Source organism: Haliotis rufescens, unplaced genomic scaffold (assembly GCF_023055435.1).
Source record: "Haliotis rufescens isolate VD_foot unplaced genomic scaffold, xgHalRufe1.0.p SCAF_2, whole genome shotgun sequence".
NCBI lineage: Eukaryota > Metazoa > Mollusca > Gastropoda > Lepetellida > Haliotidae > Haliotis > Haliotis rufescens.
In genome coordinates, this window is record NW_025963890.1 from 11591903 (window position 1) to 11610420 (window position 18518).

The 18518-nt window shown below is 37.7% G+C and overlaps 2 protein-coding genes across 3 annotated transcripts in view; both read right to left on the bottom strand.

Annotated features, from left to right (window-relative positions):
- Positions 1-18518, bottom strand: part of LOC124111612 (protein FAM91A1-like) — a 29456-nt gene that overhangs the window by 9623 nt on the left and 1315 nt on the right. Inside the window, exons 2-17 of the mRNA XM_048399642.1 lie at positions 11439-11523; positions 9970-10179; positions 9303-9370; positions 8940-9056; positions 8676-8766; positions 8149-8211; positions 6178-6284; positions 5788-5826; positions 5245-5372; positions 4506-4633; positions 3698-3792; positions 3081-3167; positions 2262-2467; positions 1791-1878; positions 1071-1181; positions 511-624 (exon numbers count right to left, since the gene is read on the bottom strand). Coding sequence (XP_048255599.1) covers positions 511-624; positions 1071-1181; positions 1791-1878; positions 2262-2467; positions 3081-3167; positions 3698-3792; positions 4506-4633; positions 5245-5372; positions 5788-5826; positions 6178-6284; positions 8149-8211; positions 8676-8766; positions 8940-9056; positions 9303-9370; positions 9970-10179; positions 11439-11523 — 1737 coding nt within the window. The remainder of the gene's footprint in view (positions 1-510; positions 625-1070; positions 1182-1790; positions 1879-2261; positions 2468-3080; positions 3168-3697; positions 3793-4505; positions 4634-5244; positions 5373-5787; positions 5827-6177; positions 6285-8148; positions 8212-8675; positions 8767-8939; positions 9057-9302; positions 9371-9969; positions 10180-11438; positions 11524-18518) is intronic.
- Positions 13642-17982, bottom strand: LOC124138219. 2 transcript variants are annotated; one of them, XM_046504761.2, is made up of 3 exons: positions 17620-17980; positions 15532-15672; positions 13642-15145 (listed from the first exon to the last, which is right to left on the bottom strand). In XM_046504761.2, exons 1-3 carry the CDS (start codon positions 17735-17737, stop codon positions 15123-15125), a joined length of 282 nt encoding a protein of 93 aa, XP_046360717.1. In that variant the 5' UTR covers positions 17738-17980; the 3' UTR covers positions 13642-15122. The 2 variants fall into 2 exon arrangements, with proteins under 2 accessions (XP_046360717.1, XP_046360716.1); XM_046504760.2 differs by lacking the exon at positions 13642-15145 and adding an exon at positions 15153-15289 and having other exon boundaries at positions 17620-17982.

Genomic DNA, 18518 nt, shown 5'->3' on the forward strand with positions numbered 1-18518 from the left:
TCTCAATGGACAGCGCTACCGCGACGAGATCATTGGCCCTGTTGTTCTACAGTTTTTGCGTCGTCATGGCCCAGGCATTACCTTTCAACATGACAACGCCCGGCCTCATATTGCTCGACTTGTTCAGGATTCTCTTCAACAAAACAACGTGAATGTCATCCCCTGGCCGGCTTGCTCCCCTGAAGTCTCACCAATCGAGCACATGTGGGATGAGATGGATCGGCGCCTTCAACGTCAACCACGTGTTCCACAGACACTGCAGGACCTTCAAAACATGCTCCAGCAGAAATGGACAGATATCCCACAGGACTTTGTGCGACACCTGGTCCATTCCATGAAACAAAGATGTGTTGCTTGCATCGCAACCAGAGGTTGACACACATGCTATTGAGTGGATGAATGGCTATTCAGCAAATATACGTCATGCCAGACACAGTCAATGAGTCATTTTTTCTACATTCTACTCACAGAGGATTACAACCTTGAGTATATCAACAAAGCTGGTGTTACCTGTACTAGGACTGCTGAATGTGTGAGGGCATCGTTCAGAGTGAGGAGAATATTGGAGGTGGCGATGATGCCTGGATCATGACCCCATGTCGTCACCAGTAGACGCTCATATCTCTGAAATAAGCAATCTAGCACTCAGTATACTAATAGTTCGAGAGTTTGGCAATGCATTTTGAAATTTATATACATAACGGCTTTGACACACAATGTTTCTAAACAGGGTTCAAACTAACACAAGTCAGCTTGTAGGAGACTAGTAACATGCAGGGAGGTCTAGTTATGTTTCCATGTCGACTACCATTTTTTCACCATTAGGCAGACTTGTTACGGACAAGTGAAAACAAAATTAAAATTAATTTCTAACGCTGATTTCACTATTTCTAACTATTTCACACTGCAAACTTATTACTTGCATAACACCTTTCTCAAACCTTGATATTACTTTCATTTTAGGGCAATACATTCCTTCAGGGTCTGTGTTGTCAAATTAATTATTGCATATTTACGATACAATTCTATAAAAATACTGGACATGGTTGCTAGAGGAAAGAGCAGTGTACCTGGAACACAGCAGGTAGTTTGCGGAGTTTTGTGCCCTTCACAAGTAGTAGAGAGGGAGGCCCGCAGGCAATCTGCTGGTAGAGGTACAGCTTGAACCACACCGAGCTCACCTGGGTCAACACAAAGCTGCATTGTGAACACTCAGTACAAGTTTCACATCCAAAACAAAGGTTACAGTTAACAAGAGTCATAACATGTTTAAGTGCTTTTGTATAACATTTATAGATATGTAAATAGCATTTAGGAAACCTGTAGTTCAAATTCAGACACTTAAAGTTAATATCATACTTGAAAGAGAAGAGTTGTCTCCCTTTAATCATGCCTTTCTGGCCATATGGTTTCCATACTGGTATTCTTGAATAACAGATCAGCATTGTTGAGTAGTTGGAAGTGAAATTGTGTATCTCAAATATTTCCATTCCATTTAACAAGGGTAGTCAACAACGACACATTTACCAGAAACACAATATATGCAAACTCTAAAACTATCGATTGACAAATTCCAGTAGGGAAGAGATGTTCGCTTCATAAAATGTTTGAAGAGGCCAGAGATTCCATAATGCCTTTGCAATTGGTATGGGAATTTCTTAACACTTGTATCTAAAGAGCTAACATGTCCATAAACAATGTATTGCCAATACAGCCCAGTCTCTACTTCTGAGATAGATACACAGGTTTCCTATAAGGATTGCTGTGCCCCTCCAGTGGGTGCTGCTCACCTCCGGAATGGCTGGTCCTATATGTTGGGGGACACAGCTGCTGACCGGGCGGATCTCATTGCTCAGGGGAGCCATCGACACCAGTAGACTACACACAGGAAACAATATCTCACTGTTAATTCCCCACACATAACTTACAGTTTACTCTTACAAAATTGAAGACCATTGACATAACTATACATAAATGGTCAACAAATAAGATTTCAAGAGGCATCGACAAAACCAAACTGATAACATTTACATTTTGACAAAAGTTATATCCGACAAGGTAACAGGGTAACAGGGTCGCAGTTCCTTCAGACAAATTCATTATGCTATCACATAACTGACAGTGTGTGTGTGTGTGTGTGTGTGTGTGTGTGTGTGTGTGTGTGTGTGTGTGTGTGTGTGTGTGTGTGTGTGTGTGTGTCTGTGTGTCTGTGTGTCTGTGTCTGTGTGTCTGTGTGTGCGTGTGTCTGTGTCAAAGTGTACCTGTAGTTTTTGTTGAGCACCCTGGCTCTGGTGGCTGGCTCCAGGCTGAGGAGACTCTCACACCTCAGCAGGTCAATGCCCTGACCGTTCACACTGTCCGTGTCCTCACACAGGATCTTGTTGTGCCGCAGGAAGTGGATCGTGTCGCGCAACGTCAGGGCGTGGTCGAAGTACCTCCTTGCTTCCCCTTCAGCATCTGAGCCAACCTGATAGAGAAATCATTGATTGGTGGAACAAAACCAAAATTAGTGTTTTGTTCAAGAAATGAAACCTGGGCTGTCACGCTAAATTAGGGGGTTCTTGGTTTTTTAACACCCCACTCAACGATATTTCAGTTATATGATGGCAATATGACATCCATCTGTAAATAATCAAGTCAGGACCAGACAATCCAGTGATAGACATAAAGGAGCACTGATCCATCAATTGAGACACGATGAAATGTCATCAACCATATTGTCAAGCCTGACCACCTGATCCATTTAGTCACCTCTATCTTGATTATATGATAGATATAATTCCATAAATCAACACACATAATTGATAAATAAAGACATATTAAACTCAGTGTTCGAAATAAGTGCCTGCCCAAAGGCCCGTGGCAGGTACACCTTGTGTCGTGCCCGTAGTTTCAAATTCGTGAGGGTCCTAATGGCCTGCAGTAAATTTATGTGTTGATTTTTTGTCACAGTAAGCTGCGGTTTTTTAAATAAGGGCCCGATGAGTTTAGTAAGTGCCCGCAGCTTCTCAAGCCTGTGGGTCCTGATGGCAGTCTGACAATTTATTATATTTCAAACACTGATTACACTACAGCAATACCTTCTCAAGCTCTGAGAGAAAGCTATCCATAGACTCGTCACTGAGTTTCCCCACTTCAAACATGGTGACAGCATGGCTCTTCAAACCCTGGACACAAAACATGTACCATTCAGCAGTCAATCTTGCTGTCACTGTCAAAACTACAATTAAACCAGGACAGTATTGCCTCATTAACGATGTGAGACTGATGTATTCTTCTCCTACTTGAAAGTACTTCACGTAAATAAAATCCACTCTAATGATGTGAGAGTCCTGTAGCAGTAACATGTTCTCTCACATCCATCAACAAGCAATGATGAGGATCGAATGGTCTGCATACAGGCAAAATGAATGGTATGTTTGATGACAATATTCCAGATGAGGCTGTGGCAAATACCATAGGTTGTCTGTTAAGAATTTGAAATACACATTAATGAACATTGATGTTGACAATAAAATGGAAATCCAAAGTTCACTCAACTTATTCCAGAATATCTTCACAATGACATTCAGTTTCTAAAGAATGTTTGCATAATAAATGGTGACCTATCAGGAGTCCTAGACACAGTTAAACCCTTACATGACACTGAGAAAAGCAACTCTGTAATATTTGGCTAAATGATAAGTGTGAGACTTACTGGTGAGAGGTTGCCCATCATCAAGAAGGCCGTGAGGGTGGAGTCGAACAGGAAGGCTATCCTCTTGCTCTGTCCCGACGTCTGGTTACTCTGTTCTGAAAACATCATAAGGAACAAATCAGACATGTCCGACAAAATGTTGACAGCATTTTCAATATGTCCTACTGCTCAACAGCAAACAGTGAACTGTTTAATTTGTAATTCCAAACTTAATTAATAATCATTTATTAGAAAGAAAAATATAGCCAGGATAGCAATGCTTCTATTTATTAGACCCAGAGTGAGTTGAATGAGGATAAAAAACTAGGAAGGGTCATGAAGTCCTTGAAGTTTTCTGTTATATTAATTTATCCTAGGGGTCTCTGAATTTCCTGATAATTCATGTGACTGCCATTCCCTGTGGACCGGTAAATAAAGTAACATTGGTGATATTCATATAAGTACATTTTCCGAACAAAGTCAGCTTGTCTGTTACAATCAGGGTTTCCTCTTGTCTATTCTTAGGTTAAATATCCATTTGTAGCGACTTCATCTCAAAATATTAAAAAACAAAGAGAAAATTGTGACTCAAGTTTGTGTGAATGACGTATAGATCTAACTAAGTTACTTCAGAGACGACATCTTTGCACTGAAAATGTAGCTGAAAGAATTAAAACCAAATATTTTTCAAAGGTTTTTTTTATTTGTTGAAAGTTGGGACTGGCAAAAATTAGGGGTGGACTGGTAATTTTTAGAGTTGCCAGTCCACAAGAACTGGCAGTTTCAAAAGCCAGCAGGTACTCTGTCCACAATCCCATCACAAGCCTACCTATTGCACTTTCAATGGATGAGGCATCTGCATTGGAGTTGGTGTTCATGTCGGACTCGAAGTGATCACTGACTGTCAGATCAACGTCCATTGCATTACTCAGGTCAATCAACAAATCCTGACTAGATCTGAAACCAGGTAGCAACAACTATTGGATGTGATCAGTTGATAACAAACATGGTGTGTGAGGTCTCAACAGTATGTCACTACATATAAACTATTAGTCATAATAAGGCTGTCTGATTGTAATGGGAGAAGAAATGTGGTGCCAGTTGTAGATGTTTAATTTGGGAAAGTATGCTAGATGCTGATAACACAAATATTAGCATCAGTCAGAATCAGTGATTTCAACATGACTAGAGTCAGAGACCTACTAAGGGACACAACTCTGTAACAGCAGCTTTGACTCACAAACATATCACTGTATTTAGCACAAGAACTAACTTGCAGCAATACAGAAAATCACAGAAAATGTGTACATGAAATACAAAACAGCACCAAATAATTCAAATCACTTTACTAAAGACTTATGATATCAATATCCTAATGAGTTTCTCAGGTGAAAACATCCCAGATTTCCCAAAGTACCGTGCATTGATTCTGTGGCAATGACAAGCAATATGCTGAAATCAGATATCACACTCTGACAAATGTCTCAATTCTAGTTGTCAAAAATAATATGTCACATAAACAAAACCACTAGCTAAGATACATGAATGGAAGTCTCCCCCTGTCTTACTTCTGCATAACGGGGGTCTTAGCTGTCTTGGGAGCTTGTTGTGTCCAGGAAGGATGCACTTCATAGGGGTTGAGGTCAATAGTTTTCTTCTTGGCAAACCCTAGTCTACAGTACATTGACACAGCATTCTGAAAACAGGGATCCTAGAGATTAGCAATTCAATGTCTTTACAAACAGCAATGAAACATGGTGGCAACAGATGTATGTATGCCAAAGATCAATTTCATAAGAAAAGTAGGCAATATCTAACCCAATATTATAACAAAGATTACTATTTCAGAATGAAGCGGATTTTTAACACAGCGCCAACTTCTTACCTAAGATTTGAATGGAGTAAAGTAAACAAGTTATAATTATCGAGAAAAAGATATTTCTGGATAACCTGGATCGAGATAAGGATACAATGTTTCAGCAGACAAAGTGAGTGAGTGTGGTTTTACACCACTTTTAGCAAATCTTTCAGCAATATCCTGGCCAGGGACACCAGAAATGGACTTTATACATAATATCCATGTGGGTAACAAATGAGCACTACTTTCTCACCTTTACTAGTTGGAGATCTATCTCTAGAACACTTGCAAGCTGAAACAGAAGCACAATGATCATAAGTTAAAACACTCTTGTATTTGTAAATTTGTACACCAAGACTGTGGACGTTTTAGGCAATCAGAACGTGTGTAGGATAGCAGTTACTCTAATGCAAAAAACATACCAATCTGCTTACTTTCTCATTTGTAAGTGCTTCAGTTCATTATTTCCTTCATGTACAACTTGTAAAAAAAATAACTTATAAAAATTATACTAAATTATGGTCAACAATCTCTGTGAAATTACTATTGTTCTTATCAATTGCAATCTTAATAAATTAACATAGGCTGTACATTTTGGTCATGTCTTGTTTATTAACATCACAAGATAATGGGATGGGTGTACCTCGGACACAGTAGTGTGTTCATCTATAGACACAAAGATCTTGTACAGCAATGTCTCAAAGTAGTCTCCTAGAACTCGGTTCATCACGAACCCTTCCAGGGGAGGCACTGAAAGAAAACTCAACACATTATACTGCTGTACTTATTTCAGCGGATTCCTTGAACACACATCATCTCTGATACTGAAACATACCAATCAGGAGGTCAAGAGAAATATATCTAAGCATATTTCTTTCATTATGCCGTTACAAGTAGTTACCTGCCCGTGGAGATTCCGGGGTAGAATAGGTCTTCAGCAACCCATGCTTGCCGTAAAAGGTGACTATGCTTGTCGTAAAAGGCAACTAACGGGATCGGTTGGTCAGGCTCGCTGACTTGGTTGATGCATGTCATCGATCCCAATTGCGTAGATCAATGCTCATGATATTAATCACTGGCTTGTCTGGTCCGGACTCAATTATTTACAGACCGCCGTCATATAGCTGGAATATTGCTGAGTGCGGTGTTAAACAACAAACAAACCAACCAACCATCAAGTAGTTACCTTTTCATCAAGTTCATATTACATGTAATATTACTATCAATAAAGAATATCAAGTCAATAGTTTAGATATGAGTGATATTTATGTGACTCTTCGCAGGTGGACATGGACTGCATGCTACAAACTAGAACCATGTGGGGAACAAAACCTGGTCCTGTGGTGAATGTGAGACTGCTCCACTACTCACAGCCTCGTCTACTCAGGGATATAAAATGTGAAATATCACTGTTAATCAGTGGTGGGACGATACACTGATGCGTCACGATTTTCTACATCTCGATACAAGTATCGATCACAGTCGCACACTGAGTAAAAAATATTGATTCTGACTTGGGTGTTTGCTTTAATAACTGTTACACTTAACACTGAGTATAAGTAAATTAGTGGTGAAAACGTAAGCATTTTCATCCATTGTGCCATACTTGACACTGCCAACTGTAAGTCATCAGTGTCCCAGGTATTTGTCCATCCTGTCTATGAAACAAATAGCTGAGGGACCACAGATAAGAGCACATGGAAGTATCATGATACATATTGGATCGTGAGAAAGGTATCATGATATGTATTGGATTGCACAGTTGGTGTATCGTCCCAGCCTACTGTTAATAGTGCTATGATTTTCCTGACTAGGTAAAAAATCGAGTTCCAATTAATGTCCATTATTTATGGATGTAGGTTCTACTACACCAAATCAGAACCAGTTTGGACAGTGCGGTTTTCGTAGGGAGCCTTCAGTGCAGATCGAGAGATATCTGCAGGCTGTGATTGGAGGATATTCTGTAAGATTTTTATGTCTTTCAAATGTACATCTATCCAGTTATTAAAACTGACAATGTTTTTCTATATTTAGTACTGTCTTTTTCAACATGATGACTTATGCTGAATGTGACCACAGCTATTTTCAAGTAGGTGACATTTGGTGCAAAACTGGGGGTGGTGTGTTTAGCTTCCTGTACTCGGAAAAGGAGCTGGCTAAGCTAGTCATTTTTTATTTTCTTATTGCTGCTCTAAGGCCAAACTGTGCACACACATACAGGTAATAGCTGTTGAATGCTTAGTTATTTTTTAAAAAAATATAACGTTACTATAGAAGTCTATGGGAAAACATTTGGTTGTGTGTAACCTGTACCGATAGCAGTGTGTAAACATGAAACTAAACATCAGCATGAACAATCAGTGATTACTGATGCAGGCAACAAGCCACACCATTAGCATGCACACCATCACCCCTGAGACTCCTGAGCAGTGTTCCTTAGGTCATCCCACAAAGAGCCATTCCCACTCTGCAGGCATTGTGACCAAACGATCGCCATGGTACCGGGCTGTGAAGCCCATCATGGGAGGCTGGTCATCAATCATAGGTACTTATGTATTCTGAAATGGGAAGAACCTCCTGATTCCACACCATCTGACATCTACTCATGACCTACCTATGATACAATCCTCATCCGCCATAGGGACATCTAGATACACCAGCCCCTTCCTATACAAACCTGAAACATAACATCATAAACACCATTTACTTTGGAAGCTGGTAATATTTTGAAAAAAGCAACTAGTGATCAGCTTCCATATATTTCACTATGGAGTACTGGCAAACATTGATAACATCCATACCCTACATAATCACCATCAATAATCTTGTCATCAGAGTGTGATCATCACCCGTTACTATGGTTACTCTACCCATGAAGACCAGGTTTAGAATAGATCTTCAGCAACCCATGTTTGCCATAAAAGGAGACTGTTTGTCATAAGAGACGACTAACGAGATTGAATGGTCAGGCTCATTGATGCCTGTCATCGTATGCCAATTGCGTGGAGCAATGCTCATGAAGTCAATTACTGGATTATCTGGTCAAGTCATTATTTACAGACCGCTGTCATTTAGCTGTCACATTGCTGAGTGCGGCGTTAAATAACAATCAAACATAGTGCAAAACTTATGGTTACTCACTATGTACAACATCTTTATCCTGGTCCCCAGCTGTCTGTGGACCAATGTCAATGATGGAGTCTATCACAGTCTTCTCTGGTTGAACACATATCTGCAAAGACAAACTGGCATCACAAACTGGGCTAAGCATGGAATACCAACAGAGAATGTAATCTCAAACATGACACACTCTACATTTGACTCAAGCAAGACAAGATGCAATTCTACCCTACTACAATGTCATCTCATTTCATGACATCTCAAACAGCTGAAAGTTGAGTGTACCTTGATATCATCTTCTGTGATGTAGCCTGTGTTTACAATCCACCAAGATTCAATACTCGCCGTCTCTACTGGCTGAACAGGTAACAACTCTCGAACTGGCTTCTTGCGGAAAAATTTCTGCAACACACAGCCATCTTATGTCAAGGCATCAATATCATGTTCATGGACTGAATCATATTTCATTAGCTAATAATTCATGGAAGAAACCATTTAATTCAACATGCAAGTCTTTTGTGAGTGAGTTTACATTTTACATTACAACAGCAAAATATCATGCATATAGCCAAAGCCGTACAATAAATATAAAAATCATGTCAATGTAAGACTATGTAATAGTATTAGCATACAATGACAGATTCCTACCTTTGATGACCTGCACTGGTTCATGAGATCAATGTACTGGTTGCGGCCAATACCTAGAAGCCTCAGGCCTGAAGAAGACAGAAAATGAATAGTTTTAATCAAAACATCCAATTCCTAAAACTCTAGCTATAGATAAAAAACAAATGAATCAATCACATGTCAAACCTAACATGCTTAAGGTGACAATCCACATATATAAAAGCAGCGTTAGAAGTTGGCACTAGTCCTATAGTCCTAGCCAAACTGCCCAATGGTTAAGGTATCATAAGGACTAGTAGAAATTTGCCCTTTTTAAGGGTTTTGCTATATGTTATCATTATAAGGACTAGTGGAAGAAAACTGTTAGTTTCTACCGCTGTAAAAGGAGTCTGGGGGCATTACAAATTTTATTTTTTTAATTTTATAAACAAAGTTTTCAAGGCATCTGTGTAATTAAGTGTCAACAGTTGTGTTTAAATAGTATTTTTCATAAATATGAATGGCATGTTTCATATTGGAAGAAAGAAGGCAACACACAAATTAAAGGGGGGATGAAATTTCCAAAAATTAATTAAAATTGGCCTAAGAAAAATAATAATGTCTCATTGATTAAGTTGAGCTCAGTTTTGTTTTGCAGAAAAACTTTCAGTTTAAATTTTATCATGTTTATTGCACATGTTCCACTCACAGTCTGCGGCAGTGAAGTTTGGGAGGGAGTCATAACTCTTTTCCTGTGTCATGATATCCTGCATCATGTTGGTGTAGTAGATGAATGGGGAGATCCTCAGTCCTTTCACCACCACATCAGACAGATGGTAGGGGTACAACATGAGGTGGTCCCGGCTGTATTGCAGGAGGTCCTCGTAGTAACGACGCTCATCCTTTCGTATATGGCGAACTGAAATTTTAATCCCCCAAACATTATCATGATCATTTCTGGATCCTAACAAATATGATAATAATCACTGAAATTGGTATCATGTGTATCATCCTGTATGTAGTTTTTCTTTTCGTGATTAACTGACAATTATTTGATTACTCAGCAGTTTGCTCAGTTTGTTTGTCGTTTAACGCGACAATATGACAGTGGTCTAAACAATCAGGTCTAGACCAAACAATCCAGTGATTGACATCATGAGCGTCAATCTCATACAATAACATGCATCAACCAAGTCAGTGAGCCTGACCACCCAGTGCTGTAAGCACGTTAGACACCTCTTACGACAGATAACCTAGTATCATCAGTCGCAGATGTAACGTGTACGCGAGACGGTACTCAGTGAAGCGCTTGATACTAATAGCTTGATACTAATTAATTCAATCACTGTGACAGTGCTGTCACCCGCGACCTCCGCGAAAGTAATAAAAGTGCTATGTAAAATCACCCACTGCCGAGAGGGACCACAATCCACCAAAGGTCGTGACTGGCAGGTCGCGTGTGCATCGAGGCATCCGCCTTCCTATTTTCACATACCCTATTTTTGAACAGTTAAGACAGGTCAACATGTCATTCTGGACTGGATACACTTGAAAGTGTACTCGTCGAAGCTAGAGACCAGTTATCACCATTTTTTCATGTTATTTCTGACATATTCCGTGTATACTCGGACCTCGTGGGACCGCGGCATTCATCGTATGGCGGCATTTGTGATTTCCAATCGCTCACGTGGGACACGCCTTTAGCGGCTGTCTGTAAATGAAAATCAGTAACCAGGAAGTGCTCGCTCCGTAAACAATTTCAATTTCCTCGGAATGTTCCGTCTGCTGCAAGTTAGGGGTCATTAACGCATTGATACTTACTTCTGGCATCTTTCTATTATTGCCTTACCCCCATCTGTCAAAGGACAACGATATGACCGGCAGTTTCCCAAATAAACCTTCTCTCTCGACCTGAACTAAATCATCTACATATTCATGGCGACTAATAAGGTAACGGAAGTTACGTAGCCCGCATATTTGATCATAACTATGCTGACAATAACAATGGCTGCGGGTATATTATCATGTTCATACATCCTCACGATCATACAAAAAACTGAATCAAACGTTTTTATATGAAAAATCTTCAAATTGATCATGATGATGATCGCAATACATGTTAAGTACTGATACACAGACACAAACTGGCTAATAATAATGAGACAAAAATACAATTACCAAGACTGCCTTTGTACCGAAGCTGATTTTTAACACTAAAGTTCACAACTGCCTTGTCATACTCTCTTTGAGAATTCCCAAAACTCTGAAAAAGAAAGATAGCAATGTACAACATCATCATCATTAGCTGAATCACTGAACCAAACAATGTGGGGGCAAATATAAAACAAAAAGAACATCAATCATGACATACACATTTGATGCATAATAAAATATGATTAATTATCCTCATCAAATAGTTTTTGTTGTCATTTATAATGTTTCATCATAATGTTTGTGATATCATTTGTGACAATGTGACTGAACATGTTATAATCCAGTAACTTTTCTGGAGACTACATAAGGAATCTTCAGAACATTTTCATGACATTATCAACTTTTGATAGGGCATTTTTGTATATCATTACCAAATATGAAAATAAATATCTAGAACATTTGGGATGACAATCAGGCAATGTCATAGAAAATAAGTCATTGTTTTCAGTTCATCTTTGAATTGATACACAGATGTACCAGTTTCGAGTCTCGATGCTAGAACAACCAAATTTCATGCGACTCAGTCTTCAAGATCTTTTCTAAAGTCATCAGTCATGGACTGTAAATATATTTTACACATTGCAAGTGACAATACCATGAAGATATTCGTAATTTGCCCGACAAGACAGCAGCTTTATACACACAATACAAGGATAAGAAAAAGATAAAATTGTACATGCCATGTTTTCTGGTTAACCCTCTGGCTGCCACCTAAAAATAGCCTGTGTACTATCGCTGTGCCGAGTTTATTTGCGAGTGACGTTGTGGAAACTGCACACTTTCGTCTAAAAACGACGTAACGTAACAACGATAAAACCCACAATTTTCAAATTTCACACTAGAACAGCACAACCATTTCCCTAACTGTCTATGTAAATATTGTAAAGCATTAACGTGATTAACAGTAGTTTATAGCTCGGCAAACGTATTGAATATGCGATTTTTTACAAAATGTCCATGGCGGCTGTTTTGTTGACATTGCGCACTGGATACTTTGAGCGTCTTGTCAGGTTGTAAATCTCCACCAATATAAAAACCAAAAACATTATGCGAAAGCCCGTTTGTTTCCCGATTACCGTGTTGAAAATGAAAAATCTCCGTGGAAAATCGTCCGCGAAATCGTCGATTACGAATTTGTTCAAATATGTGTGACGCCATTTTGTCCGTAAATTAGTGAAATTGTAACGTTATCGTTTGCATATCATGTCGGAAAAAGCATATTAATGAAAAAACTATTTATGAGTAAGGAATAAAATCTTATCCCTAAAATCTGTGGTTTATTACCTACATGCTGATATAAATTGTAACGTGTAACCTTAGCTATGAAATTCAAAATTACGTACTTTTAGAAAGAAGAGAACGAAATCGCATTTCAAACTAAAACTTATACGCGGTGTTGTGTTTTCTTCATTGCAATAAATTATTTTTCTTTTCGGTCATTATTCATTTTTTAGTAAGAAAATCATACTATGTAATCTGCAAAGAACATGCCCTTGTGCATGGCATATTTTTACTTTTCTTGCACCGAAAGGTATTCCTCACGGCTCATGTCAATCAGTTCACTGTAAATACTCCTACCAGGCGATGGCGGACATGTCCATTTGCACGTCGACGAAATTTGCATACAGACGATTGAACGAGTTAGTCTCGTATCTTTATGAATCCTTAATAACGTTGTTTTATTTTCATTTTTAACTAATAACGATTATACAAACACAAAACAATAAAAAAAATTCACATGAAGTAGAAACCATACGAAAATGCCTTTTGTGTTGTCGACAGCTTTAGTTTTGAATATTTCAAAATGTCGTCGACCGTGTTCAGCGGTGTTTGGGATTTTGGATTTACTATAACATCTTTGACAGCAACCGAGATAGTAAGTACATTTGAACATCATTCTGTAAGCAAAGCTTAGTGTTCTAATGATGGTCTGAAATCTGTCGTAATTTGGAGATGATAAACGCATTGATTCATCAAAGATTCAAACGTTGCGATCTGGTCATATTTTCCCGATTTCCATCTCCGTCCCTGCTTACATCAGCAGCCATTGAGTGACCATCAAGCAGTATTAAAGACATGGATCCACTGATCACAAACCCAAAGGAACTGTATTAGCTAACATTTATTACAGTCAGATGGATGTATATGTGATTTTTGTCATGAAATGTTCAAAGTATAATCAAAATTGATCTCGATAATTAATCTTTCTTTCGGGAACTTTTTGACGAATGATTTCCATGGCGATGTGGTAGACTAGCTGTTATGAATACCATTATCCGAAGTATATTTCAACGGACATTTAATACAAATCAAACCATGTATTCCTGGTAATGTTTGACGAATTTGAAAAAAAGGTAATCTATGAAGAATTTGTAAACACCAAAAGGCACAGGTTACCCGCTCGAAAAAAACGGGCATCATTTCAGATTTGCGCAAGCCGGAACAAATACGTTCACGGCTTGCTGTCTTCTCTCACGTCCGCGCTTGCTCGTGGCATTTACCGCTAAAATTTATGGATTACATTATGTCTGTTGAGCGAACTTTATCAGAATACGTTACGGCAAAGACGTGGCAGTTGTCCAATAGTCCTTGCCAAACTGACCAATAGTTAAGGTATAATACGGACAAGAAGAAATTTTCAATTTTTAAGGGTTTATCATAATAAGGACTAGAAGTAAAAAGTTTCTTTAGTTCTGTAGATGTATGTAAGTCATTGGTTATGATAACATTGGAGAATCGATTTCCATATATCAATTAATAATTAAAAAGTATGCTTACATATGCATACATGAACATTTTTGAATATTTTGTTAATATTCCAGAGGAACAACCACACTTTCATATGGCTGTAATTGGAAAGACTTTAGAAAATTATTTCTTATTCCAAGGTCCTTACTGTTATACTTACTGTCCTTAATGTACTTTATTTAATATTTTGAAAAGTATCATCAGTAACAAATCTTGTAACTGTTTAAATGAGATATATAAGACAAATGTACAAATCTCTCAATCTATACATATTTATTGACAGTATTTACATGTGAATAATATATAAACTATGTACAATAAAGTTTTAAAAAAGGGCCGCATCTTAGCTGGAATACTGCTGAAAGCGGCATGAATCATACTCACTCTATTTACATGAAGTACATAATTGTGAACAAAAGATCAATAATCCATATACAATGAATCGCCACGAATTAACTGGAATATTGTAAATGTGGCGTTGAATCATACTCACGCACCAACATGTCCTTTTATATATACACAAATCCATTTTCTATTTACAGTAAATATATATAATATATATCATTAATATAATTTAATCTATTTACAATGAATCGCTGTAATGTTGCTGCAATGTGATCAACTGTGTGATACTGACGGAAACAGCGTGCACAGAGACCAATGTGGCAGTCAGGACACCAGGTCCTGACCTTTCCTGCGGAGCCATCGAAGGTCCTCTGTCTCTTTCTGCAGAGAACACACTGTTTCCTCTTCCCTTCAGGCAGCACTTCTATGAAGTGACGTCCGGTCAGTCGTCGGGAAGGAGGCTGGGTCCTGGGCCTGCCAGTCCTCCTCTTCACCTGAGTGTTCCCGACGAGTGAGTGGAGAAGGGACATGTGGAAGTCCAGACGGGAGGTCGTTCTACCATGGGTGTTCAGGAATGTCTGATAGGCAAATGAAATGAGTATGAAACATTAAAATCAAACATTATGAAATAGCTGTTCAGAAGATAAGGTCGAACAAATCAACACCTCCATCCCCTCCTCTGAGTTGCTGTTCAAAATAGCATATAGGAGGGGCATGGTAATCTGAAACATATATCATAATTTATTACATGAATTATTATAAATCATGCTGACATATATCATTGTATTTGATACATGTACATGTAATGATAATCTTAATATCATACAACTTATATCCACATTTATACCTAAACGAGACACCAAATATGAAACAATTCCTTACTTAGTTTTGGATGACAGGCATTGTCTATGTTGATTATGAATTCATGCACTTAATGATATTTGTATTTATCAATTCTTGTTACCTGGAGGGTTGACAGGGCCGCACTCCTCGGCAAAGTCAATGCTGTTGCCGAGGTCAAAGCTGTCTGTGTCCAGCACGGGCAGCCAGGGGCCACAGACCATTGGTTTGGCCCCTGCCTCTTCTTGGTTATTTTCCTCGTGATCTGAAATTTGAAATAATGCTTCTTATTAATAATGTCCTTTTCAATCACATATAAAAGTGCTAAGGGAAAGGATTCCTTGTTAAAAGATAGATATGTGTAGTGTGTCAATGCATTCAAATAACATAGGAGCATGGAAAAAGCATGTATGAATCATTCCACTTCACAGACCATATCCTGGACAGAGTAAAACTGTATTATCAAAATTCAAATATCATGAAATTTAAAAGCTTTTCAAATAATTTTGAATAATGACATGGTGGAAAATTAAAGCATAAGAATTAAGAGGTTGCAGATAAATTAATGCAATCACAATAGTGAGGACATGGTTAGCTTTGTTTATTTGTTTGCCTCTTTAGTATTTTTTTATGTGATGCTTAACACCGAAATCAAAATGAAGGGTTGGAACTAAAATACTTTACAAGACAGGGTAAAATTCCATTGTACTGTTAAAACAATGGGAAGATTTGGAAATTTGTCTACAGATAAGTGAGTTGGTATTAATTTCCATGTCATTGTCCTGATTATATATTTGCAAAACAGTCTAATAGTTAAGGTATCATAAGGACTAGTAGACATTTGCCAATTTTATAGGGTTTTGTTATACTCATCATTATAATATATGGACTAGTGGACTAAAATGTTAGTTTCTATCGCTGAATTTGCAAGTTTTCATGGATGTTTCTTATCATAATTGGAACTAAGCAACTGCTGACTCATGTTTTCTTGGTGATCAAGGGGAGATAATGTGATTTGTTTATGTCCTATAATATCTCCCTTGGATACATACTTTTTGCAAATTGCTTCATGGAAGTTTGTCATTTCTCCAATTTATTTTATGTTTGTTATCAATCTTAAATTTAAATAAAGATATAAATATATCACATATATATATACATATAGACCTATAGACATATATTTAGTTTATTGAAGGAAATGTTTCAGACCCTGTAGATCTAGTGAATATTTTACAACACAGTATCAATATTCATGTGGCAACTTTATTTTCGTCAAGGCTAATATTTTGCTTGTAATTAATATGTATAACCTGTGACCTTTTTAGTTGGGTACAGATTAAACATGTTGAAAGACTTATTCTTCATTACTACAACATAAAGATAAGATTAGGATATATGTGCTCCACATGAATGTATTAATGAAAACTGAAGGGCTTCCTTGAGTAGTCACAGGGAAACAATTGTGTAATCATGATGCAAACATTTCCAGGGTGAGAACTAAAATCAAAAGCTTTACAATGATGCTAAATTTAAAAAAAAAAATTGGCCATAGCTTCCACGTCTCCGGGCTACCTGCCCAGTGAGGGAACATTTGTTCAGTGCGCTGACCCCCCAACCCATTGGCACAAGGACAACAGTCACTTGGTGCAATGCCACTCCCCTTTCCCCTTAGTAAGTTATAGTAAATGTTAATCTACATCATTTAGATATATTTTTAACATTTAAAATTATGAAACATATTCATTTATTTTTAAAATTTCAAAATAAGTTAGACATTTTAGATTTTTTAGGAATGACTCACTATACTCATTTAAAAATATGGCTTCATGTCCAAAGTGTGAACTAGTGTGTCCTTCAAGATAAATTTAATTTTTAACAAAGACATTTTTCCATTAATATTACTGAGCTTTACCAAAAGCATGTGTAGGCCACATGTAGACATGTTAAAACTTCACTACCATGAGCAGTGATGAGAGACTTTCTTTCAAATCAATTTCATGAAATACTAAACAAGGTAGTTTGCTGTTTCTACTATGACTATCATGGTATGGTAGATATTTTTAACATTTTAAACATCACAACTATCACGAGTAGATCTAGCCTACAATTTGGAAAATTGCTAAAAAAAAATAACAAATTCTTATTCCCGCCATTGCTTTGACACTGACAGTACACCTACTCAATTTACTGAAAATGAATTAATGTTACTTACCGCTTATCTCTTCCTGGGAGTCGGACTCGGAGTCGGAATCGAGAGAATCGACGGATATGTCCGACTCGAAGTCCGACTCCCCCAAATCATCGTCGTCGCCAATTCCCACCGCAGACATTATTCCTTCTTGGTGGACAGCTTCGATCGCAATGTTGTCGTCTGTCACATGGGGCTATTTTTATCTCTATGAATATTCATGCTCTCGGCGGGAGGCGAACGGTTTTTTTATATTTGATTTGTGTTCATCGCGCTGATTCGATATACAAAGCACGAAGATAAAGATTAAAGCATATAATGTATAAATATTTACATTGGATGTCATATTTAACACTGTTGGTGATTTCAACATCAAATTTTATTTTGTTTTACTCGGGCACCTGTAACCTCTGTGACGTTGCATGTCAAAGGTCGCGGGTCACGGTATTTCGTTCCAGACGAACAATCGGAAATTTGCCGCTCTTGCCAACCCCGTTATGGTGGATGATTGAAACCAACTGTCGATAACCGTAACAGCTTCATTTGTATTCGTGAAATAAAAAAACTTAGTCTTGCAATAGTAATAAGGTATTTAACAATAACAAACCGCATGAATACAAAATTTACATACTGAAATTAAACGAAAGATTATTAATAATTTAGTAATGAATTCTACTGCCAAAGAGCTAGCTATTTATATTTAGACATACGAACTAATAATAAATATATAGATTCATCGGGGACCGGTATTCAAGTAATTTTAACTGACATTTACACGTTCATAATTCAACATCATATAGTTCTTGTTTATATACTTATATAACCAATAAATTATAAATATATTCGACACTGCATAAGATCCTATATGCCGTTGCTACCAACCTACTTTTCAACGTCTTGTAATAAATTGGGTCGCCTCATTA

Coding starts and splice junctions, on each gene's coding strand:
- LOC124138219 (XM_046504760.2), bottom strand. CDS start 17,737: ATGTCTGCGGTGGGAATTGGCGACGACGATGATTTGGGGGAGTCGGAC. Junction 15,673..17,619: donor CTCCCAGGAAGAGATAAGCG/GTAAGTAACATT, acceptor TTCAAATTTCAG/ATCACGAGGAAAATAACCAA. Junction 15,290..15,531: donor CGGCCCTGTCAACCCTCCAG/GTAACAAGAATT, acceptor TATATGTTTCAG/ATTACCATGCCCCTCCTATA.